This window comes from Prunus avium, chromosome 3 (assembly GCF_965620075.1).
Source record: "Prunus avium chromosome 3, drPruAviu1.hap1.1, whole genome shotgun sequence".
Lineage (NCBI taxonomy): Eukaryota > Viridiplantae > Streptophyta > Magnoliopsida > Rosales > Rosaceae > Prunus > Prunus avium.
The window spans coordinates 37,458,941-37,482,879 of record NC_142286.1 but is presented as its reverse complement, the minus strand read 5'-3'; the positions used below and the strand labels follow the sequence as shown (position 1 = coordinate 37,482,879).

Sequence of the window (23,939 nt, the reverse complement as noted above, 5' to 3'; positions counted from 1 at the left end):
ATCAGGTAAACAGGTTATGCAACACAAAACAAACAACATCAGAGAAAAGCAGAGTAAAACATGATCTTTATTATTCTTAATAATTCAAGCAATGTGAAGGCAATAATGCAGCTTATTATGTCGAGAGCCTAACAAAATCGGTAACGATGGGAATTTGGAAACATGAAATATTGATATGAACAAACTATTAACGCATATTTTGAAGCTTATTAGTTTCTGTAACATAACATTATGCCATATACAAGAGAGAAATCTCCTGACTGTCCAGACTATCTCTCCCCAACTTCGTTAGCATCTATAAAGCCTCTGAGAAAGCCTCTTGGTCCTCTGCAGCCTGAGATTCTGAATCAACAGTTTCGAGCCTCTTGAACAATAGCTTTTGCTGGGGGAGTTGGCCATTCGAAAACGCTGTAACCTCTGTGTCTACAAACACAGTGTCTTCTTCCCTAAAATCTCCTCTCAAGATGCCCTTGGCAAGCTCATTTTCAACATACTGCTGTATCACCCGCTTGACTGGCCTAGCACCGTAGTTTGGATCATACCCGAGACTTGCAAGAAGCTGGATAGCTGCATCGCTCAACTTCATTTTCATCTTGCGGTCTGCAATTCTCTTTTGCACTCGGTCCAACTGCGATGGACATGTAAAAGCTATGAGCCAAAAAATGATGCTCTACCACAGAACAAGGTAATGCAGGAAGCAACAGGGGAAAAAGAGAGAAATTGACCAATCAACATTGTCTTAGAGATCATTAAAAGAGATTTAATCCCAAATCCTAGGAAGAACATAATTATATCTATATACATGTCAACAAGGAAAATAACTGAGCCAAAAAGAATTTTTGAAATTACCTGTAACTTGACAATACGGCTTATCTGATCGCGGTCCAAGGGCTGGAAAACTATGTACTCATCAACTCGGTTCATGAACTCAGGTCGAAATATTGATCTTGCAGCTTCCATTACCCGCTTCTTTATAGTGTCATAAGCCAAGTCCTTTGGCATGGTGTCATCATCAGTGTTTAGTATGTACTGTGAACCCACATTTGAGGTCATGATGATGACAGTGTTGGTAAAACTCACAGTGCGACCCTGTGAGTCAGTCACTCGCCCATCATCTAAAATTTGAAGGAACACATTGAACACATCAGAATGTGCCTTCTCTATCTCATCAAACAAAATAACTGAATATGGCCTCCGGCGAACAGTCTCTGTCAGCTGTCCTCCCTCCTCATACCCCACATAACCAGGTGGAGCTCCTATCAATCTGGAAACAGCATGCTTTTCCATGTACTCACTCATATCAATTCTTACAAGTGCTTCTTCAGTGTTGAACATGTAGGAGGCAAGGGCCTTAGCTAGTTCTGTCTTCCCAACACCAGTGGGACCCATGAACATGAAACTAGCAATTGGGCGATGAGGATCTGAGAGACCTGCTCGAGACCGCTGAATAGCTTCAGCTACTGATTTCACTGCAGGATCCTGACCCACAACACGTTTATGCAGCTCATCCTCCAAGTGCAAGAGCTTTTCTATCTCCGATTGTTGCAACTTGGAAACAGGAATACCAGTCCACTTGCTGACTATTTCAGCAATATCATTTCCAGTAACTTCCTCTCTCAGCATGGACTTCCCAGACTTCATATACTCATCTAGCTCTTTTTCTGCACCAACAAGTTGGCGCTGCAAAGAATTCAGACTCCCATACTTCAACTCAGCAGCCCGGTTGAGATCATACTCTCGTTCAGCCTGCTGGATCTCAAGATTTAGCCTGTCAATCTGAAACATAACACAGACTTGTTACTTATTAGCCACATCGTTCAAAGCTTACCCCATTATCTTCTGATTTTCAATTTTCACCAATTAATTAGTAATTGTTTGACTTGGAAACTTGTATGTTCCTCCCACTTGAATTACTAATTGGATTTCTTCTTTTTAGAAAAAAAAGAAAAAGAAAATGTCATGATGACTGATCTAAGAAAACAGTATTAGAAAGAGAAACAGGGCTTTAAATTAAAAAGAAACACAATAAGGAAAACATGTGTATAGTATTGGTACATACCTCTTCCTTAATTGACTGAATGCGAGTCATGACTGATTTTTCATGCTCCCACTGCTCAGCCAGCTCAGCTTGTTTCTCTTTTAAGAGAGACAACTCAGCCTCAAGGCGGTTCAGTCTCTCTTTAGAAGCTTTGTCTGTATCATTTGTAAGAGATAGTCTCTCCATTTCAAGTTTCAACACTGAACGGTTGATCTCATCTAGGGCTGTGGGCTTTGATGTAATTTCCATTTTCAATTTAGCAGCAGCTTCATCAACTAAGTCAATAGCTGCAATTGTAGGGCACACATTAGCATTCTATGTAACATGTAAATGCTAAGATATTAATTGCATATAATTTCTTAGATCAGTTTCTAATTGAAGCAGAGATTGTTCAAATGTTTAGTTGTTGAATACATTGTGATGGTATTACCTTTGTCAGGTAAAAATCGCCCACTAATGTAACGGTCTGAGAGAATCGCAGCTTCCACGAGTGCACCATCAGAAATGCGGACTCCATGATGCAACTCATATCTTTCACGCAGTCCCCGGAGTATTGAAATGGTATCTTCCACAGTAGGCTGATCAACATAAACTTGCTGGAAACGACGCTCCAATGCTGGATCTTTCTCAATGTATTTACGATACTCATCCAGTGTTGTTGCACCTATACACCGCAACTCTCCCCTACCAAGCATAGGTTTTAAGAGATTGCCAGCATCCATTGCACCATTTGTTGCACCTGAACAAATAACAATTGGTGAAGCCTCCACTGATGCTTTCTAAAGATTGAGGATTAAAGTTTGTTCTGCCAATATATATGAATATGAGAATAGAAAATGAATACCTGCCCCAACAACTGTGTGGATCTCATCAATAAAAAGGATTATCTGGCCCTCTGATTCTGTTACTTCCCTGAGTACTGCCTTCAGCCTATCCTCAAATTCTCCACGATATTTTGCCCCAGCAATTAGTGAACCCATGTCAAGGGATATTAGCTGTCAAGCGAAGTAGGTCATGTAAATAAACACAGTTCCTGGTATGGGGCATCAAACTCAAGATAGAGCACACACCTTACGGTTCATCAAAGCTTGCGGGACATCCCCTTGCACAATTCTTTGAGCAAGCCTGTTGAAAAGTTGAGTTAGATTGATGTGCCCAATAAAGAAATAAGTCACTAAGAGGCATCCTAACAAACTTATCTATAAAGCCTGAATTTGATTTTCCATATTAATGAAAGCCAGTGTAAAAACTCGGTACTCATCTCATACTCAACTGTATTACTACTAGTATTAAGATTAATCATGTTAAACATAACATTAATGCTTAACATATGAAGAAAATTAGATTAATCTTTAAGCTTTTACTAGCTTTAGAAGTTCAATACGGCTACCAGAAACAACAAGAATAACTATAAGATCACAGATAAGATAAGCTAGAAGTGGCTAGCTGTGTATCCAGAAAACCAAAAGTTGTTCAAAGACATCCCTATCTCAATGACACATACGCACAGGCAAACAACCAGGTACTTACCCTTCGGAAATTGCAGTTTTTCCAACACCTGGTTCGCCAATCAGCACCGGGTTGTTCTTTGTTCTTCTGGAGAGAATCTGGATGCACCTGCGTATTTCATCATCTCTTCCTATTACTGGGTCAAGCTTTCCTGCCTTTGCCATAGCTGTCAAATCCTTTCCATACTTTTCAAGTGCTTCATATTTTCCTTCGGGATCTGCAACATAAAATGGAGGGTCAGACTTACATGCAAATAGATTGAAAAGGCAGCTAACGATCATACACTGAAATTGCTATCAAGCACCATGAGAAGACTGGAACACTAAACACTAAACCTGCTTTTGGTTTCCCCACTTTGCATTGTTCGATCAAGCAGCACATGTATACACAAAAAACATCCTCTACAATGATAAAAAGTAATGAAACACATTGCAACCTTGGTCAATAACTGATTGGCGTCCCCGTATGGATTCTATAGCAGATTTCAAAGTTTGCTTGGATATTTGAAAATCTCTAAATAATTGCTTCCCAAATCGTTGATCTTGAGTGAAACCCAGAACCAAATGCTCCACAGAGACGAATGAGTCCCCATACTCTTTCTTGTAATCCCTGGCTCGTTGAATCAAGGCTTCCAAGTCACGTCCTAACATTGAGCCCGCAGATTCACCAAGAACCTGTTTTAATTAAACAGAGACGGACACAAGTTAACCAGGTTTTCCACAAGTGTAGAGAATGTATCTAGGATCTAGCCAAACCAGTCAACTGCATATATTAGGATCTCATAGGCTGTCTAAAACTATGATGAAAACGTCACTCCACTTCCATCATGCTCTTTAAGGGCCTCTAAAAGCATAATTTTATGTCAAATGATTGTGCATCAATTAATAACTAATATTTTGGGTGCCTGCTTATAATTTATAAGAGAGCCTTGGTCAATTCTAGAAACAGCAATCTCAAACAGATCAAAATCTAAGGTTGTATCTGCAGCTCACATCTATCCTCAGCCAGTAATCTACTGCAGTTTAAGACATTTAACTTATCCTCTTACCATCCCAATTAGTAAACTTTACAGTAAGACAAGCAATGCCAAGGTCATAAATAACTAACTTTATGTGCTTAAGGATTACAGAGACCACCAATGGCAAATACCTTTGGTTGGCGTTGAATATACTTATCAGTTGCCTCAAGAAGACGGGTATTGTCGATCCCAGCTTTGGAGAAAATGCGACGAGCAAGGCCATTCTTTTGCTCCAAAAGTGCTTTCATCAAATGCTCAGTCTCCACTATCTGATGCTTGTTCTCTTTTGCCACTTCTGGAGACGAAACAATCGATTGCCATGCCATTTCTGTAAAGTCCTGCTGTGTAATCTGTCACTCCATCAATACCAAAACCCGTCATATACATAATTTTTACAGCAAAATTTAAAAAAAAAAACCCAACAGTCCGTTAAGCTAAACAACATGAGAAAAAGAAAATATACAATACCCTCCCAGTTGAAGCATCGCAGCGCACAACCAAAGGCCTCGAACTCCGACTATTTCTCCGCAACCCAGTTCGGAACGCACCGTTTTGGCTCAATTGCCGCGAAGTTAAGGCCCTGAAGGATTCGGGTCTGGCATGGAAGCTGAGGGAGAGGTGTGGGCGAGCAAAGATAGCAGCTTTATTGCACCATTTGGAAGAAACCGATTGGGGAAGAGGAAGACCGACCCCAGAAGCAAAGGAGGTCGCGGACGCCATTGGTGGAGCTCGGAAAGCTGCTTATCGTTGATGTTGTGGAGTTTGTGAGAGTGAAGTGGGTTTGGATTTTCGGATTGAGAAAAGGAAAAGGAGCTTGCCTTGAAATGTTGGAGAAGGAAGAAGAAACTTTGAGTGGGAATTGAGAAAAGATGTGGAGATTTATGAGGTGAGGTGAAGAGGCTTCTCGCAACTTCCTGTCACTGAAGCGAAGTACCGATTAACGAAGCTCAAATTTCGAATTTTTTTAATTTTTTAATTTGTTGCTCATACTCACAAAAAGAAAAGAAAAGAAAAGACACAAATTTGTCCTCTTCTTGTTAACGAGACTTCCGGAAACGTCGAGAATTGTTCCGTACGCTAGGGCCTACGGTGTGTGGTGAGCCTCTTCTAATATCTTCATACACGTGGCCTAATTCAGCGGATCACTGGATCTGATGAAATGGGGACCCACAAGATGCTTTGGATGGAAAAGAAAAGTAACGTGTCACGCATTTAGCGAACATAAAAAAGTACTCTCTTAAAACTTCGTTCCTAGTAGAAAAAATAAAACAAGAAAAATGAATCTTATATTGTAAACGGACACTACACAAATAATTGCTTGGATTAAAAAGTCTCGGTTTTAATCTTATCTAATTTTAGGGTGCATTTTTGCTCACCACTTTAACTATAGGTGTACCCTCACCACCCTCCTCAATGCTTGACACGTGTCCATAGACATAATCATAGTTAACTTTTGCTTTGTATTTATGGAATCATAGTTATGTCTATGGACACGTGTCAAGCATTGAGGAGGGTGGTGAGGGTACACCTATGGTTAAAGTGGTGAGCAAAAATGCTCCCTCTAATTTTATATCTCCCGTATTTTAAATACGACGGACACACTACTTTAACCGACTAACTTTATTCTGTTTCAAGTGTCACATAATTGCAACGTCCAAATTCAATGAGAAGATGATAATCTTGGGTCCAAGTTCAAGACCTTAGCCCACTGATGAGTGAGCCAACGAAAGTTTTGACTCTTAATAGAAGTCCGATAGTGAATGGTCAAAATGATCTTATTGTTACAAGTTACAACCGGGTTGAAATAACCCATAACAAAAGTTAAAACCCGAGTCTGCATTCTCTCTTTCTCTCCCGTGTCTCAGTCTCTCTTGCTCTTTCACTCCCACTATCAGTCATTTCTATTGAGGCCTCCGCCAGTCGACTCAAGTCCCCAAAGCTCACGAAGTGCAGTGATGCTTCTGGCTTTACCTTATGGTTCATTGTGAAACTCGATCTCGACGGAATCCTCGTTGGGGTTTAGGTAAGAAATATCATCCCAGGACCCCCTTTGGTTCCTGAGAAAACACGGGAAAGTTATTTACTTTTTTATTGCGCTAATGTTAAAGTCTGTTTTTAATGTTTGTTTATTGTGTCTCACTGATGATGCGTTTTTGTTATTTTGTTCAAAGAAAGTGTAAAACTTGGGATCTTCGTTGTTTTTATTTTTCCCGTATTTTCTCAGCCCAAGACCTCCTTTTGGTTCCTGAGAAAACCCGGGAAAATCTTTTTATATATTTTTATTGTGATAAACTTCAAGTGTTAAACTTTACTGCTTGTTTAAGGTTTCCTGATGATGGGTTTTTGTTATTTTGTTCAAAGAAAGTGTAGGAATTGGGATCGTCACTGGCTTTTCATTTCCTGTATTTTCTCAGAAACCAAACGGGGTTTTTCTGTTCGATCGACATTACAGAATTGTGGGTTACAATGCATGCTCTGATATTTGCATTATCAATTTATAATTTTTGTTTCTACGTGTTTTGAAACAGAAGCGAAGAGGGTTTTTTGTGCTGATTGTTGGTAAATGGCGCCCTGTAAGGGGATAAGAGAGCTTAACAGTTTAAAGAAGGATTATAAGGGAGATTGTGAGGATGACATGAGGCTGGCGAGGTGGAGGAAGAGAAAGTGCGTAGCTAATGATAGGATTTATGAGCCCAATTCCTGGATCAGTGCCACGAAGAAAAGAAGAAACTATACCATCCAAGTGGACGATGAAATGCTGGATGAGGAGTATAATGTGTTCCTTGAGGGTTTAGATCTGCATGGTGGTGATGATGGTCAAGATTATCATGACACTAGGTGGATAGTTCATGCCGATGGGAATGTTCATTCTAATGCTCAGTTGATGGATCATGGTGATGTCAACCTAAATGGTAGGTCTGTGGATGGGGATGATTTTGATGATGATGTGGATCCTCAGTATAAGATATTATTGGAAAATCTGAAGGAAGATGGAAAGTCCTATGTATTGGTGGTTGGTCGAGAGAATGAGAATTTGGAGCAGATAAAGTATGAACAAGAAGATGGGGAACTAGACGAGACCAATTTAGATACCCCAGAAACTGTGAAAAAATCTGATGAGGACATATTTGTCAAACCCATTAGGGTTTACAAAAGAAAGACAATTTACCCGTGTCCTACATCAATATCTCATGTGAAAGAGAAGACTGAAATAAAAAAAGCTAGCCCAAGAACTGTTAGGTATGCTATGAGGAAAAAAACAAGGGGAATTCTGGAAGATTCAGAGGGTCTGCCAAATAAAAAGAGTTTAGGGGTTAAGAAGAAAATAAAAGTGGAAGCTCTGGATCCTGTTTCCGATAGGACAAAAGGGCATTCTAATAAAATGCATGATTTAGAGGTTCCCACTACTCGAGAAACTTTAAAAAGTTCTCGTGTGAAGAAGAAGAAAGTAAATAAGAAAGGTGCAGATAGTAGGACAAAGGGGCATCCTGTTAAAAGACCTCATTTGGCCGAGCATGGACACAACCATGGAGCTGTGTCTGATCAAATAGACTTGGACTATCAAGAGGTTCTAAATGGTCTAAGAAAATACGGTGGAAAGTGGGTGTATACACCTACAACTGCTGGACCAGTGGCATGTGCATTTGAGGAGGATGTGGAGAGTTCAGCTGTAGAAATTAAGAAAGAACCATGCGATGAGTATTTTACCTCATCTACAGTTGTATGCATCTTCCCTGTTTCAGCTTTGGTTTGTTTTTCTAGTTTATGCTATCACGTGCACACATACACACATGCACACATGTGCATGCTATTAATTTGTGGCTTCTGATATTTTTTTTAATGGTTGTTTCTACTTTTAATTCTTTGAAATAAAAAGGTGGGCGTAGATGGTGGATGGTGCGTTGAAACTTGTGATACAGGTCATACCCAGTTTAGGAAGGGGCTTATGAAGGATCTTAAACGGCCTTATGACGAAAAAGAGTATAAAAGGCTCTTGAAACAACTGAACCGACGAAGGTCAGTGTCAGGGAAATTAAGGGCTTCATATCGAAAGCAGCACATAGGTTCGTTTTCTTTCAAATGCATTTGTTTTCCTATGCGTGCAACTGATCATTTTTCTTCTTCATTTTTTGGGTACATAAGGGGTATGCTGAATATGAACTTTTTTTGTGGCTGCTGATTCTCTTATATTTAGGAAGTCTAGGATTTTGTATGCTCCACTGCGTGTATACATGTTAAATGAACTGAATTGAGCATTGGGTATATAATGTGGTCTGATCCTTTCCTTTAGATTCATATTTTATATTGTTTACATATTAATACCATAAGTACAAGGATTTAGATGCTTCATACACTATATGCATATTTAGATTATATAGAACTCTGATTCTTGTTGATTGGGAAGTTCTAGAGTTAGAATTGTCATGCCCCTCCTTGTAACCTTTTGAGGGATGAACTGGGGCCCTATTAGATTTGGTCCCCAGAGTTGGATTGGACCCATTATGGGTCAATCCTGCTGCGTTTATGCCTTAACTATATGTACTTCTATTGCCTGGTTTAGGTTTAAATATTAATGACTTAAAAGTTCAGTAATATATTGTGTGTACACAAAATGTAAATTGATTGATGGTGTAAGGCCTTGTTGTTTGTGTAATGCCATTGCCTTTGTGTACATCTGCTTTCTAGCTCATTTAATGAGGACTGCTATCTTAAGAGAGATGTAGGTCATCTTTTTTGGAGTGGGAGTGTTCTCCAACATGATTTCTTTTATGACTATTTTTTTGTTTCATTTTCCATGGTTTCTTTGAAACTTATTGTTTTAGATGCTTGTGTGTACAACTTACCAGTTTTGCATTCTTTCAATTTTATTGTATTTAACATCTAATTAATTTGTTTTCTAATCTTGCAGTCCTAGCAAGAAAGCTTGATGCTGCTAGCAGTGACTGCCCTAGAATTTTAAATCTTTTGCGTGGATTTTTCTACTGGCTGAAGGTTAGTTTGTTTTTATATCTTGTTGCCTGTGTGTGCTTGGTACAAGGGTATCTTGTTAGCCGAACTATTTGTTGAGCAAACCATCCATTAGAAAAAAGTAGGAAAATGATTTGGTGTAATGCGGCAATCCCTAGTTGACATTCAATCTGGTGATACACTGACTAGAATTTTGTTGGGGTTGATTGCAATTTTGTCCAGTTTTCAGTACCCATTTTGACATAGACTTCTTTTTCAACGGACTGGGGGAATTTTTTATTTTATTTTTTATGAACAAGGCGGGCAAAGCCCCAGAAAACAACCAACTAACCTACATCAGAACAAATCAAACGAGATCTAACAAATCATCAGCTAACAAGGAACTAATCCAAACAGGAGCATCCTCAAACATACAAACCCCTAAATCCATATTGTAGCTCCAATTAGCGAGGCCATCCGCAACACAGTTCTTCTCCCTGTAGATGTGTTGAACATTACAATCACAAATCTGCTGCATTAGATCACAGCAGCTACTAACCAAAGCAGCATTCATCATGCACATGGCGTATGCACAGATTGACACGCCTTTACATTGTTTATATGTTGGTGCATGAATTGGCATGTGTTACTTTGCATCGTGCACATTTTCTGTATCAGTTATGCCCAGTGATGACTATTGCATTCTCTGCTAATTGCATCGATTTGTCTAATTGTTTTAAACTTTTGTTAGAATGTGGCCCAAGAAGGAAGCTTTTGTCCTTGGAAGGACTCGTCTTGTTTGAAGGTGTTGCCTCAAGTTGGAAGGAAGTTTAGCTGCAAGAACTAACTATAAGTAGGACTTCTTGCGTCATCTCCAGATTGTGATGGAAGCTCAGTTGTACAGATTAGGCTAGGAAGAGTGTTGTGGTGGTGGTTGTAAGATGTTAGCATGAAAATTGTTTTTTTGGGAATAATGGATTACAATCTCCTAACTATATATTAATAGAAGCTCAGTTGTACGGATTAGGCTGGGAAGAGTGTTGTGGTGGTGGTAAAGTCACTTTTAATTCTCTCAAAATCAGACGTGTAGTTTTCTTTTCTCCGTGAAAGTGCTAACCTTAAATGATTAAGAACATATAGAAGGGAAGCCAGTCTGTTTGGATCTTATCATTGTACATCCTGAAGTTGGATATCATTGTTATTGAACATGAATGAGAGGCTTGCCCAGGCTGAAGTTGACGCTTTCATCCATGTATTTTATTTCCCCATCATATGGCAGCTTCTCTTTCCCAAATAAATATTCCTTTTTTATTTTTTGAGTGAGAAGTCTTCAACAAAATAAAAGCCCTTCTGCTATGGCCATTTTCCTCCGCGACTATATACATATATTTTTTTTAAAGGCTCAAGTGAAGTGTAAAGAGTAAAAAGAACTAAAAATTCCAGCCAACTCAGGAACTAATCGTGCAAAAGCTTAAAGGGTACTCCTAAAAACTTATAATTCAAAAAACATCAACAGATTTTGGTCCACTAAACATTAACTCAAGCTTTGACAAAAACTAAAAATTTGAAAGATGGGTTTTTCTTGGTTTGATATTTTATTTTAGTTATAAGATTTCTTCATTATTGATGGGTTTTTCCTGGATAGCTTGGAGGGATGTTGGCTCAACAATCAAACAACTGCAAACATTCAAACGCTTTCACAAGTTAAGATTAGTGCACATCCAATTCTTGATAATCGTTACCTGGTTGCCCAATTTATTGGAGGAATGAGAAGCCTTTCTTTCTTTGGAGGTTTAGGTTTAGCTTTTGTAGCCTGCTCTCTTTGGAGGGTATCAACGTGGAGGATCTATGTTGCGCAAAATCTATTGGCTTAACATGGAGCCGATGACCAGATGACAGAGGCACCAGCCCTTAACCCAACCCATCTTTTGTTACCTCCCAAAACTAATGGCCAGCAAGGTAGCCCCCTCAAATAAACCCCGCACACAATCCCCCTCATTATAGCCGCACCGTTGCCGGATTACATAATAAACTTCTTTAGTTCTTAAGATCTTTTCCTAAAACAAACTATTGCTTATGACCCAAGCTGAGGAGCATAGCAATCTGTTGGAACTTGGAGCCCAACCTCTCAAGAGCTTTGGCAATTCCTTGTTGACAAAATATGATTCAAGATAATAGCATCAAAAATTTACATTGTGAACGAAACAACTTCTTCAAGTGTAAAACTTGAAAATAAATACGATAGGTACCGTACCACAAGAACTCTTTACATAAAAATATTAGATATGAATGCATGATGTAGCATAGTCTCATGGACTTGACAACAAACAGAGTATGATGATGGACCTGCACCAAACTGTGACCTTTGACAGCAAGCCTGCATAATTCCAACCGAGTTGCATCAATCTGTGCAATTTTACCAACTTCATTTTCATTACTAGCTCCAACCCTCTTTACCTATAGTCGAAAATGAAGAGAAATACAAAATAAAGGTTGAGATTCGGTGAAGTTTAGAGGCGCAAAAAGAGAAGATAAGCAATGAAAGGGATAGAAGTATATACACCCACCGAAAAATGATGTTATCCCCACTATCTGAAGAGAAAAAGTTATAATATAACACAAACGCACTTGTTCTGCTGCGGTTCACTCATCAGTTTCTTTTCTGTTACAGTTGAAAGATACACATTTAATTATAGATCATGTAGAAGCATAAAAACAAAATAATTTCTATTTGTCATGACTCATGACATGTAGTTAGATGATTCGGGCCTTCTTTTGGTGTTTCTCCTATTCAGGAGGTGGCCAATAAAAGAAGTGCGGGCCTAACAACTATAAGTGACAACAACAGCATGTATTTGTGAACCTCACAAAATCTGTCATTGCCTAGTCTTTTCCATTTCCCTCAAACAGGACCACCACACATTAAAGAGGAAACAAAAAAAAATCTTCTTGATGTTATACACATGATTTCTATTCAAGAGCACATAAAAATCAGATAAACTGCTTAGTTTGGCAAAAAAAAAAAAACACCCCCGCCAAAAAAAAAACACCTACTGTTAAAAGCAGAAGAAAAAAAACATGGTTTCTTTTTTTACCTGTAAGTTGTTTCCAAAAGAAAAGAAAGTAACAGAGACTATATCTTCTTTGAGACTTTAGCCAGAAACAAAAACATAAAAATAAAACTTCGGTAATTTCTAGTTTCACACAGTGGTTTACATAGAAAACTTTGGTTCTGTAGTCTCAGAATATACTTTTACCTTTCTCCAATGAAGGTGGTTGAACAACGACATGCATAGTTGTAACTCCACCAGGGACATCACATAATGGACTTCGGCACTCCCCAACTGTTCTGTTGTTCTCCAATATTCTTCCTGCGCTTATTAGCTTGACATCTTTAACAGTCCTTGGACCATTCTCCTTCTCTGATTCAAAACAATAATATTATGCTTAATCAGCTCAAATACATTAAACAAGTCACAAAAGTTCATCATGCATGCCAAATTTTTTTGACAAAGAAGCAGTATTCTAATGGTAATTAAGAAACATTAAAGAGAATGGAGAAATCTGAGATTCAATGATTTCATAGTGTCATTGCTTCTATCTAATGCTCTGAAGCCATGCTCAATTGGCTCAGATACCAAGTGCAAGTAGGAGAGAAGTACTAAGACAGTTAAAAAAGGCTGCCAGTAAAAGGAATGGTATATGTCCTCAATCACTAGCCCATGTAACATAAGCAGCTCTAAGGTGCTTTTAAGTCTTTATCCATTGGCTTGGTTGCTCATATGAAAGCGGAGATATCAGTTAGAATGTCTCAAGGGTAATAAACATGTAATGCAAATGCAACTAAACATTGCACCTAAGTTACCAAGAAGTACACCTAGAGCCAATAAAAAATTGAACTGCAAAGACAACACAAGTTCACAATATCAAGTGTTGAGAAGACTATCCCATAGTCACTTATTTAAGAGATCCTGTTCTGGTTAAGGTATCACTTCAGAGAATCTAACATAGAACAGAGATATGAACTATGATCTGACGCTAACCAATTCCAAGTCCCTCCTGCAACGTTTACATATAAGCTTGCTGAGACTGATTTGTTTTGCAATCAAACACCCAACAAAAAAGCAAAGAAGTTTTTGGTTTTTAAAGAAAATTGAAAAAACCAACCTTTAGGCCATTGCGCAAGAATGCTTTCCTTCAAGGTTACAACACTTGTAGCAGCAGGAAAACTTTTGGGGCCAATATCTGATCCATCAGTCAACCGAAACTTGATCTCCAATTGATCTTGCACCCCAGCCATCTTCAAAGAGTTCAGAAGTATAAGGATTTCTACTTGTTCAAAAGAATTAAAATCCCAGTGTCTCGGGTTTTTCTACAGGCAATCGATATAACGAATTCTCCAATTGGTCAACGAGAATATAAACAAGGAAACAATATAAACTACGTAAATTTGCAACAATCTTAGAATAAAGACTAAGACAAATAAGGAAACACTTTAAACTCTGGACGCGTATATTTGTAATGGTGATTAAAGCTTTCAACTTTCAAGCAAAGAAAAGGAGCTGTGATTCAGTATTGAAATCAGTACATAGAGGAAAATCAAAAACAGCTATGATTTAACTGTTAGCATCCGTTAAACCAGCAAAGCTTCAAATGGGTGCTATTAGAATCCAAAAAGCTACAAGAATTCTCAACTGGGTCGTCTCTAAAACAAGCACAAAGCAAAGACCAGAGAAAAATGAAAACTTTGATGGTTTTGTCTTACTTGGCTGTGAAACTGATCTGGGTCCTTCTGTATGTTTTGAACAGTCAAGTGGTTCAGAAATCCAAGCGAAGAAGAAGTAAAATGGGATTTTTGGTATAATTAATAAGGGAAGTCAGAGTGGAAGAGATCAAATAGTAAGAAGTTCCAGGAGACAAACGAGGCTGTTTCGGAGTTTTCAAAGTCTTCTAAATCTGTGGTCAATGACTCCATTGCCTTCTCCTTGCAATCTCCTAAGGCTATGGAAATGGACACATTTTCTCTCCTTTTAAAAGTGTGACCCTTTGGCTTTTGCTAAACTTCCAATTCCAAAGTCTTTCTATTTCCATTTCCTTTTCTTTTTTTGGGGTTAAAGTGCCAACTTCCAATGTCACATTAGTGACAATACAGTAAATCAGACACTCAACAACTTACCTTACATGTACATACACGTACATGCTTCATCCCAGCCTGTGGTTCATTGTTCATGACCCAATAATACCTTTTTTTAAGACCCAACTCAATTCTATCTTCAGTGTGAAAATTTCCCATTTAGCGGAAACACAATCCAATGAATTGTGATTTACCTACACATTAGTAAAAAAATGGTGAAACTGCGTGTAACCACGACAAATGTGTTCCTATTTCATATAAATTCGCATTGTAGAAAAATCCACTTAAAAAGAGTTTACTAATAAAAAAAAACTTGAAAAATAAATAAAAAGTTAGAATGGATTGGTGGTCCAAAAATTTAAGGGGGGGGGTGTAGTAGGAGAATGGTCGTTATCTCATATATCTGTCAATAATGAAGTTATGATTTTGAAGTTATCTCAACTCTATGTCGACACACAGGCTGATGGCTGGTGGAAGGACAACAAGACAAACAACAAACATTACCGTCTTCAACATTCTCCTTTGGCCTTTGGCCTTTGGGTCATGCCCTATGACTAAATTGCAGCATCTGAATTCTGAGCCTTTGAGCAATCACCAATTAGGTTAGGAGGACTTATTGTGGGTTGTATAATTCCTTTTTTTCTTTGAGGATCTTTCTTATTGAGATTGGCGATAGTTACCATATTAAATGCACACACACTACACGAATGTTAGAATTCGAATCCAGAACCTTACTTGGGGGAGTAAATGCTCCAGACCACTACACTAGGGTGTAATAATTCCATATTTACTGAGGCAAAATCTGAATTTTATGAGCTGCATGTCAAAATACAACTGCAATGTATGATTGGGTAGGTGGGCAGATGAGACCATGATATGTATGTATGTCCAAGAAGGCAAGAACCTCTCAGATTCTTCCATTTGAATTGTTAGGCTTTGGAATAATCTATTAATTGTTTATACAATTACAATAAGTGCCACTCAATGCATCCTTAATCATTCACTTAAAAAATTAAATTTTTTATATATTTTATTATGGGAAAGCAAAATGCCGAAAGGGTCTGATCAACTGTGGGCCAATTAATTTTTATTAAATAGGAAATGCGGGTGGCTTAAAAGGAAACGCCATACGCATTGAAATATCAGAAAACTAGCACATTTGGTCGTCTAATGCAATTTGCAAAATATCAAATTGGTAGGTTGATGGCTTTCTTGTCATCATCAACTAAGAAACATTCCACTTGTAAAGAATCTCTTATTAATAAAGAAAAATATTTGGGTAGAGAATCTCTTCTTGAGTTTGAAAAGACATGTTTCTCAAAGCTTTGATGAAGGTCAAGACTGAGTCTTCAAGAGTGCCATGCCAAACACAACGGTTCAAAAAAATTACAGTTAAAATGACCAGATAAATTGTACACGTTTTGGATGGTTGCCACCAGAGTTGAATCCTTTAGGGTTATTATACTTCTTCTAGACGGCCGACAAGAAATCAAGGATACCAAACTTTGTAGGGTACTAAACCCTAATGAATACAGAGGGCATAAAAACAACATGAATTTAGAAATATAATGAGACTAACTATAAAATCCAGGAAAAAGAATTTATCTGCACATTTTAAATCTCTCGTGAACAGTACATAAACAAATACCGATATATAACCTAAAAACAGCTCCCCAATTCAATGGGACCTGTAACAGAGCAATCTCCATGTCCTACTCCTAAAGTTCAACATCATGATATCAAATAAAGAGGGGAAGAAATGGGTGCTAACAAAAATGAAGACAAGAAAAGATTTTTAAAGGGCAAAAAAATGAAAGTGAAAAAACATATCTGGGCTAATGGGAGAGCCTCACAAAAGACCTGTCCTAGCCTTTCTCTTCCCTACACCAACCAGTATGATGGTATTGACATAAGGCACTTGTCATCTGAATTTCACTTTATTCTGATATATGTGCTAAGGAATCAAGCAAAACCCCAGCCATGAAGACCAATAATACTATCCTTCTCCGAACCAAAAAATGAGGACAGATTGCTATGTTACAGAATGAAAGAATGAATCTCATGCTGTGATAATATGATGCTGGTCATTGTCTGCAGAATTTCAAGGGATGAAAGTGATTCTTGAACCTGGAAGTTCTACCCTATCGGTGAATTTTCTGCTTGTCTTCTCAAATAGATCTCGAAAAAATTTTGCGCTGCAAAAAAACTTCATGAATCCCATATAACTCTTGTCATTTCCTGTCCCATCTCCTGTTTTTAGCACCTCCAGATGATCAACTATGAATCCAAGATGTGGCAGTTCCTAACAAAATCATTGGAGTAGTTGACATACTTGGTCCAAAATGGCCGAAGATGCTCAAAGCCAATCTGCAACCACGGTTTTGACTGACCATTATAGTGGATAACTGCAGCCCTTGCCACACTGTCAAGATTGGTTTTATTTTGATAACCCAATCCAAGCATGTGCCATGATGGATCAATTGGGTGAACATGACCTCTAAATGCAATTAAAGCGGGTGGTAGGGTTCCAAGCTTCCACATTGTCAGGTTTGACTTCAGATTCTGCACAAGAAAATCAATTAAAGTAAGTTGCAATAATCCATATGCTATGCGCAAATAACTGACTTTCAAGACTAAGTAAGATACGGTTGAAAATGACCTCAAAGAATATGGAAAAGAAAAAATTATAATAAAATAACCCAATGATGCAGAGTTTACATCACCATTAGAGCCTTGCTGAATTTGCAAAGTTTACCAGATCTATCATTCCAATAAAAAATGAAAAAGATGAACAAAACCCCACGTGTGTAAGGGAAGCTTTTACTACTTCTACTTTACCTCTTTCAGCCAGGAATGGTAAGTTTCTCTTATATTTGTTTTTCTCCATGTACTGAGATCAAAAATATTCATCCCATAAGCCCATGCACATTCTTCAGGGTCCAAATTCTTTGCTACAAGGGGATGGGAAAAATTGAAGTAGTTCCTGAACCGCTTCGACATTACCCACTCATCTTCACCTCTACAAGTTTCGACAGCTCCATTGACCTTTCCCCCAAGGTCAATTTCCCAAAGTGGTGATAAGTCTTTCTGAATAACAACATCATCGTCTAGGAAAACTACCTTGTCAAGGTTGGGAAATAGCTGTCACAGTATACATGATCAGCACACGCACTTTGACATTACAAAATTAAAAGAAAATCTTATAGAACATTATCAAACAAACAGAAACCACTTTAATATTAAGCATCATCTGTAAAAAACCATATATAAAAAATTGCAAAAGTATCGAAGACTCCACATCTCCAACTTAGGGAAGGGAGTTACCTCAGGGATATATATACGAAGATGATTGAGTAAGGATATGTATTTTGGACTTCTAGCCTGCAATTTTGATGCAAATGTTCGTGGAGTTGTAGCACTAAGATTAGCCCCTGCAATATGATTCCCATGGTAATAATTCCTGATCCCATTTTGATTTTCTACAGCTTCAAGGACTGGAACATTTTCTCTTGTTAACCAATCAAACTGGTGCACGCCTTTCACTTCAACAATAGCCGGGGAGACAGGGTTGAGTGCAAACCATGAGTGCATACCCGCGTAGGTTTTCTTGTCAGTAATGATATGGAAGACTATCTTTTCAGGTTTTAGAGATGACTGGACAGCAGAAGCAACAACAACTGAAGCAGCCAGAATGTTATCAGTTGATAGGATAAAGTGGTGATAAGAGTTGTCAGAGAGCAATGGCAGTAACTCTGGAGGAGGCAATTGTTTGCGTGCATGAGCATTGGATGAATATTCATCAGTCAAACGTAGAGACAGACAGTGGATGCCTTTGGGTACAGAACTTGCCGCAAAGTGTTTGTTCATCAACTCTGAAAACTTGGACTCTCTGATTTCCCTTTCAAAATTTTCCATCTACACACAAAAAAAGTACAAGATTATTCTTAAAGTTCCAACAGTTAACAAGGGTTACTTTTTTCTTTTAGGGGGGAGTGGGGGTTAGGTTTAATGGTGCTCTCTCTATCTCTCTCACACACACAAACACAAATAGACCATCCTTCCCACAAAACCTCTCTGCAATAATGAGATGTGATATGACCACATTAGGAACAACTCCAACACTACCACTCCCAAAAAGATAATGCACAATACAAAACATGAATAAAACCATGTTTCTTATAACACACAACATACCATTGCTCTTAACATGAAAGCAAAGGTCCTTGCATCATACTGGTTGTTCTTCATTTCAGAAACAAGTTGATTAAATGAATCTGGTAGCTTCAGACCAGCTGGGATTTCTTCAGTGTTCACTTGATTTAGAATCTTGTAAAAGTCTCTAACCAGTCTCTGCAGTGCCGTCACCACAACCATGAAGATCCAGCTTAGATAATCATTCAATAGACTTGCTAACCCAAATCAAAACTTAAATATAATGTCGGGAAAAAAAAATAAAGAAATTACAGCATCTGGAGAAAAAGTTATTTACCCCTGAATCATCAACCCTACCCAGAAGCCTTGGTCCCAAACGCCTACCTAAACAATCTGAAGCACAGGAGTAAAGCAACAATAAAATCACAAATTCAATATCAGAGGTTACAGAAAAATTGTGGTCCATGACCTAAGAAACACAATGTTACTATTAAAATAAATAAATAAAAAATTTGATGCTCTATAAAACCAGAGAATCAATTATGGAATACTTATAGATGGTTAAAGTATCAAAAATAAGAGAAGAACTTAGATCCATTGATAGGGATGACAAACTTAAAGATCTAAAGCAAAGAAACACCTAGAATTCAAAATTTGGGGTTGAACTATCAGAGATACCTAACCTACTCCGAAATTCCTTGAACACTTAAAAAATATGGGGTCAAGCTTAGCAGCCATTCTGTTGATTTGGTTAACCAAGGAATACATGTTATTCTCTCTCCAACTTAGTTTTTGTAGAATAAATAGCACAAATGAAAATCCAACTATTAGACGCTAAATATTGACAGAAACTAAAATGAAACAAAGAATAATGTTATACCACATCAACATAATAATGATATACCATATCAACACAACAAATCCATAATCTTATCATCAACCAAGAAATATTAACGTTGAATCAACAAATCAAGACAATACCTCAAACTGATTTGACCAACCAAGTTCAAATGGCTGAAGGCAATGAACTGAAAGACAAAATTATAACTAATATCCCTAAGATATGAACAGATGGTTCCAGTTCAGAAACTGAATTCACAAAATGCTTTAGCATGGATTAAAAATATGAAATTGGTGATGATGATTTAATCGAATCAGTTACAATTTATTTGCTATACCATACAGAATGTTTTAAATCTTACTTCATATCCAACCAATCAACACATTAAATGCCCATAAACAATTTATCCAACTCAAATCTAACCAAATATGTGATATAATGCAGAACTAGATAACCAATCCAACGCAATGGCATAGAATTCCAATGTTAACGGACTCTGAATAAAAGGAATCGAATATGTGGAAACCCAACAACCAGAATTTGATTTGATTTAGATTTCGATGTGAATCAAATGGACCCAGTTAACAAAACCAATCAATCGGGTTCATCCAAGCAAGCCAACAATAACAATAGACATGAAATGGGCAAGTCAAGATCCATCCATTAATATCATAAACAAACCAATACACACGAACAAAACCAAAAAAATAATAATTTGGGATTGAGATAGCAATTGGGGAATTGAAGAAATAAATAAAAAGAGTACCAAATGAGGAGCACTTGTTGACACCTTCAAGAGTAACAACAGCAGTGAGAATGAAGACGAAGGGCAATAAGAAAGCGAGGATTAGAATGGTGTGGAAAACGGTTCGATAAGAGATGTGGCGAGCTGCGACCTTGATCTTCATCAAGTCAATAAACCCATTGCTGCTCGAGATCGTTATGCTTCTCATACTAGGCGAGAAGTGAAGCTGCATCGTCGTCTATGCAGCCCCTCCTTCTTCTTCAACACCCTAGCAATACCTATAGCACCGAAACCACCCCAACTTAATGCCACTACCACCCATGCCCTCACCATTAGATCCAAACCCACAAACCCCAATATCAATCCCCCACCGACAATACCCACTCTGAGATTCAACGCTGCCTAATTCAGATCTATGGCCCTTGCTCAAATCTTTGCTTCTTTGTGGTCTTTTGGAAGACCGCATTGGAGATTCAACAACTGGGTTTTATTTTTCTCTCTTCAATTAATCCGAGATTTCAAACAAACAATCTATTTGGGTTTCTGGGTCGGGAAGCATGGATCAAAGAGAGAGAGTGATGAGAGACAGAAAGAGAGAGAGGGAATGAAGAGAGAGAAAATTGGGTTTTTGCTTTTGTTTTAGTTTTTGTGCAAAGTTTTCCATTCCGGGTATGTGAGGACCTCTTTGATTGGTTGATCAGTCCGATCTAATTTCGTTTTCCCGGAAAATAATAAAGTATTGCTAATTACAAAAAAGAAAGCAATTTTAATTTAATTTTAATTTCAATGTTGATTTTTATTTATTTCTAAGTCAAAACTCAAAACCGTGTTGGGCTTAGAGAGAGAATTAGGGGGGGAGGAGGGGTTTGACCTTTGAGGTTATGGTAGGGGACGAAGAGAGTGAGTGGGGTGATAATTAGGTGCTAAATTTAGAAATAAATCTCCTACGTTTATGGGCTTGCATTTTAAGATAGGATATGTAATTTGTGTGGTTAAGTTTAGTTTTTTTTCTCTTCTATTTTTTGGTTGATTAAGATAGTTACTTGGGCATAATAAAAAATTACTTGGGTAAATATTGAAGATAAAATAGTGCTTATATTACTCAGTTTTGTTCTATGAACGCCAATAAACATGTCAAAAGAGTCATATATATATATCTTCTTGCATAAAAGAAAAAAGAAAAGCATTATTTGCGCTCATGATAGATTGTATAATGTATCAATAGAGCGTGATGATGCATTAAAGGAATGAACAAGTTAATCTAGCTTGACAAAAGTCATTGCCATGGGGTCTTAAGTCATAACATTTCATGTCATGGAAGTCGTTAATAATGCACAGAACAATCAAACCTATTAAGTGAGATATTCTTATACGTTTTGGAACACAACCACAACAAGGATGAAAAATCATACGACTCTTTATTTATCTAGTACGGTGGGCCTCATGTTTACTCTTGTGGCCGGCACAAGCATAAAAACCATTTTCTTCTCTGTTTTTTATGACATGTTTGAGAATATTAAAAGGTCATTCTCTTTTAATTTGCTACAACAACATCGACTATTGTCACTGTTGAAAGCAAAGTTCATTACTTTGATTTATTTTGGAGTTTTCATTAGGCTTCAAGTTCAATGCTTGAAAGGCCAGCCAACCAATCCATGCTATGCTTCGTGCCTTTTTCTGTTCACCTCTGTCGTTTTCCGGCATCAAATTGTGCCGTTCGCCGGCCATTCCCAATTTTGCAAACTTATTGGCTTATTATGGAAATCAAACTTTCCCAAATAAAGTAAGAACAACATCACTACTTAGAATAATGTTAATGGGGCTATCTGTAGACTATAGCGGCTCGTCAATGACGTATTTGATTAGATTTCTCACTTAGCAATAATAGAAAGATGATTAGAAGAAGTAATGCAAGAAATTAAAGTAGTAAACCCATTTGGTAATTGGCATTAGAAGCTTCCTAAAGTCTTAATGCAACCTCCTCCACACACGAGATTATGATATGAGAGGTTGATGTAGAAAAGGAGCAGCAGGTGAGTTATTTATTACTAAAAGAAGGAAACTAGGTAACCTGTGGGTCATGGGACCTTTTTGTATAGTTTCTGCACTATATATGTAGTGTTGTTAGGGCACATTAGGGTTAGCTTTTATACCAAATCAAATTAGTGCAAATTTAGTTTGGTAGAAAGACTGTTAACTTGGCATGCAAATTCAGTTTAGTCAGCATCAGCACCCAAATTGCTGAAAAATGTAAAATGGACGTTTAAACGGGCACGAATTGTCTGATAATAAAAAGGTGAGTATGAAATAAGTTGTAAACGTTTTAAGTTCGAACCCTCACAAAAACAAAAATATTGAATAATTACACCTATCTAATTTTGTCTGATAATACTGAATGAGGACCAAATGAGAGCCTGAATTAAAACAAAAGGATGTGTTTAATATTGTAGGGTAATCCTATTTGCTCCCACCACCTATAGGCTATTGTTGGCCCATAGGTGTACCTACTACGAATACCCAATGTACCATCCCTCCAAACTTGCATTCATACCCAGATGACCAAGTGCTGAGTCAATTTTTGAGACCAAAAGAAAATGTAACCTGTCGGTTGAGTCATATTGCCCGAGAAAAATTTGTATGAAACGAGGATATCACTATTTTGCTATTCCCATCCAATCACAGATTGCCACATGGAAAAGTTATTACGTGTAGCATGTCATGAATGACTGTGAACAGCAAAATAATGCTATCCATATTTCATACAAGTGTTTATCCATATTGCCCATCTTTAACTTATGAGATTTGATGATCTGGTGGGTTTTTTATTATTTGCACAAAAAGGTTGGCCTACCTTTTTTTTTTCCAGAGGTAGGAAGAATTACTAGTAATAAATCTCCCCCTAACAAAGACGCGTAATGTTGACTGGATGCATATTATATTTTTGGCAGTCCTTCAATTTTGCTGTCGTGTAATTATAAAAAAAAGGCATAAAAATTAGGAAAAGGAATTGTTTATGACCAAAATTTGATACCATGGGATGGGAAAATTGAATTGATTGGCCTTGGCTTGCCAAAAAAGGTAGCCATACCGACATCTAGATCTCAGATTTCATTGTCTATTCTTTTTCTCAAGTCCTACACATACTGGTAGCCTTGCAGAGAATATGTGGGCCAATCTAAAAGCATATTCTGACATAATAAAGCAGACCCCAAACTGATCTAAATTGACTATGTCGCCAACAAAAATAATCACCCAAAACAGAAGAAGTTGAAGTCAAGTTCTTGCAGATACATGTAATCTTTACATCACATTTTGCAATATACATCCAAGTTAAGATGTTCTTTGAGTACCTCAGAGCCACTGATCAGGCTAGGGCCTTCCAAAGTTTAGCACGATCTACCTCGTAACGAATTGCCTTCTCAGAGTAATCTTGAACTCTTTACCCAAAATGCTTATAAAAACTGACACTGCTGCAGCAATGATTTAATCTAATTCACCAGAAGAGATATATGAATCTTGTGCATATGAAATGAACTCTTTGAGAAGACATCCCAC

The 23,939-nt window shown here is 37.7% G+C and overlaps 4 protein-coding genes across 6 annotated transcripts; 1 reads left to right on the top strand and 3 right to left on the bottom strand.

Annotated features, from left to right (window-relative positions):
- Window positions 1-45: 45 nt before the first annotated feature.
- CLPB3 (casein lytic proteinase B3) lies at window positions 46-5,542 on the bottom strand. Its single transcript, XM_021950206.2, has 10 exons — window positions 5,034-5,542; window positions 4,697-4,915; window positions 3,984-4,221; window positions 3,569-3,764; window positions 3,109-3,163; window positions 2,883-3,033; window positions 2,469-2,777; window positions 2,060-2,325; window positions 850-1,776; window positions 46-628 (listed from the first exon to the last, which is right to left on the bottom strand). Exons 1-10 carry the CDS (start codon window positions 5,283-5,285, stop codon window positions 296-298), a joined length of 2,946 nt encoding a protein of 981 aa, XP_021805898.2. The 5' UTR covers window positions 5,286-5,542; the 3' UTR covers window positions 46-295.
- An 839-nt stretch (window positions 5,543-6,381) lies between these two features.
- LOC110750340 (uncharacterized) lies at window positions 6,382-10,763 on the top strand. Its single transcript, XM_021950651.2, has 5 exons — window positions 6,382-6,588; window positions 7,094-8,286; window positions 8,443-8,629; window positions 9,475-9,557; window positions 10,264-10,763. Exons 2-5 carry the CDS (start codon window positions 7,129-7,131, stop codon window positions 10,357-10,359), a joined length of 1,524 nt encoding a protein of 507 aa, XP_021806343.1. The 5' UTR covers window positions 6,382-6,588; window positions 7,094-7,128; the 3' UTR covers window positions 10,360-10,763.
- Window positions 10,764-11,618: 855 nt separating this feature from the next.
- MUB1 (membrane-anchored ubiquitin-fold protein 1 precursor) lies at window positions 11,619-14,509 on the bottom strand. Of its 2 annotated transcripts, none has more exons than XM_021950158.2 (5): window positions 14,278-14,509; window positions 13,680-13,884; window positions 12,770-12,934; window positions 12,080-12,174; window positions 11,619-11,969 (listed from the first exon to the last, which is right to left on the bottom strand). In XM_021950158.2, the coding sequence occupies exons 2-4, from the start codon at window positions 13,810-13,812 to the stop codon at window positions 12,119-12,121; spliced, it is 354 nt and encodes a 117-aa protein (XP_021805850.1). In that variant the 5' UTR covers window positions 13,813-13,884; window positions 14,278-14,509; the 3' UTR covers window positions 11,619-11,969; window positions 12,080-12,118. The 2 variants fall into 2 exon arrangements, with proteins under 2 accessions (XP_021805850.1, XP_021805858.1); XM_021950166.2 differs by having other exon boundaries at window positions 13,680-13,812; window positions 14,278-14,508.
- Window positions 14,278-21,082, bottom strand: GAUT13 (galacturonosyltransferase 13). 2 transcript variants are annotated; one of them, XM_021950145.2, is made up of 6 exons: window positions 20,430-21,082; window positions 19,136-19,191; window positions 18,841-18,996; window positions 17,971-18,561; window positions 17,485-17,787; window positions 14,278-17,208 (listed from the first exon to the last, which is right to left on the bottom strand). In XM_021950145.2, exons 1-6 carry the CDS (start codon window positions 20,614-20,616, stop codon window positions 16,924-16,926), a joined length of 1,578 nt encoding a protein of 525 aa, XP_021805837.1. In that variant the 5' UTR covers window positions 20,617-21,082; the 3' UTR covers window positions 14,278-16,923. The 2 variants fall into 2 exon arrangements, with proteins under 2 accessions (XP_021805837.1, XP_021805828.1); XM_021950136.2 differs by having other exon boundaries at window positions 20,406-21,081.
- Window positions 21,083-23,939: the final 2,857 nt, after the last annotated feature.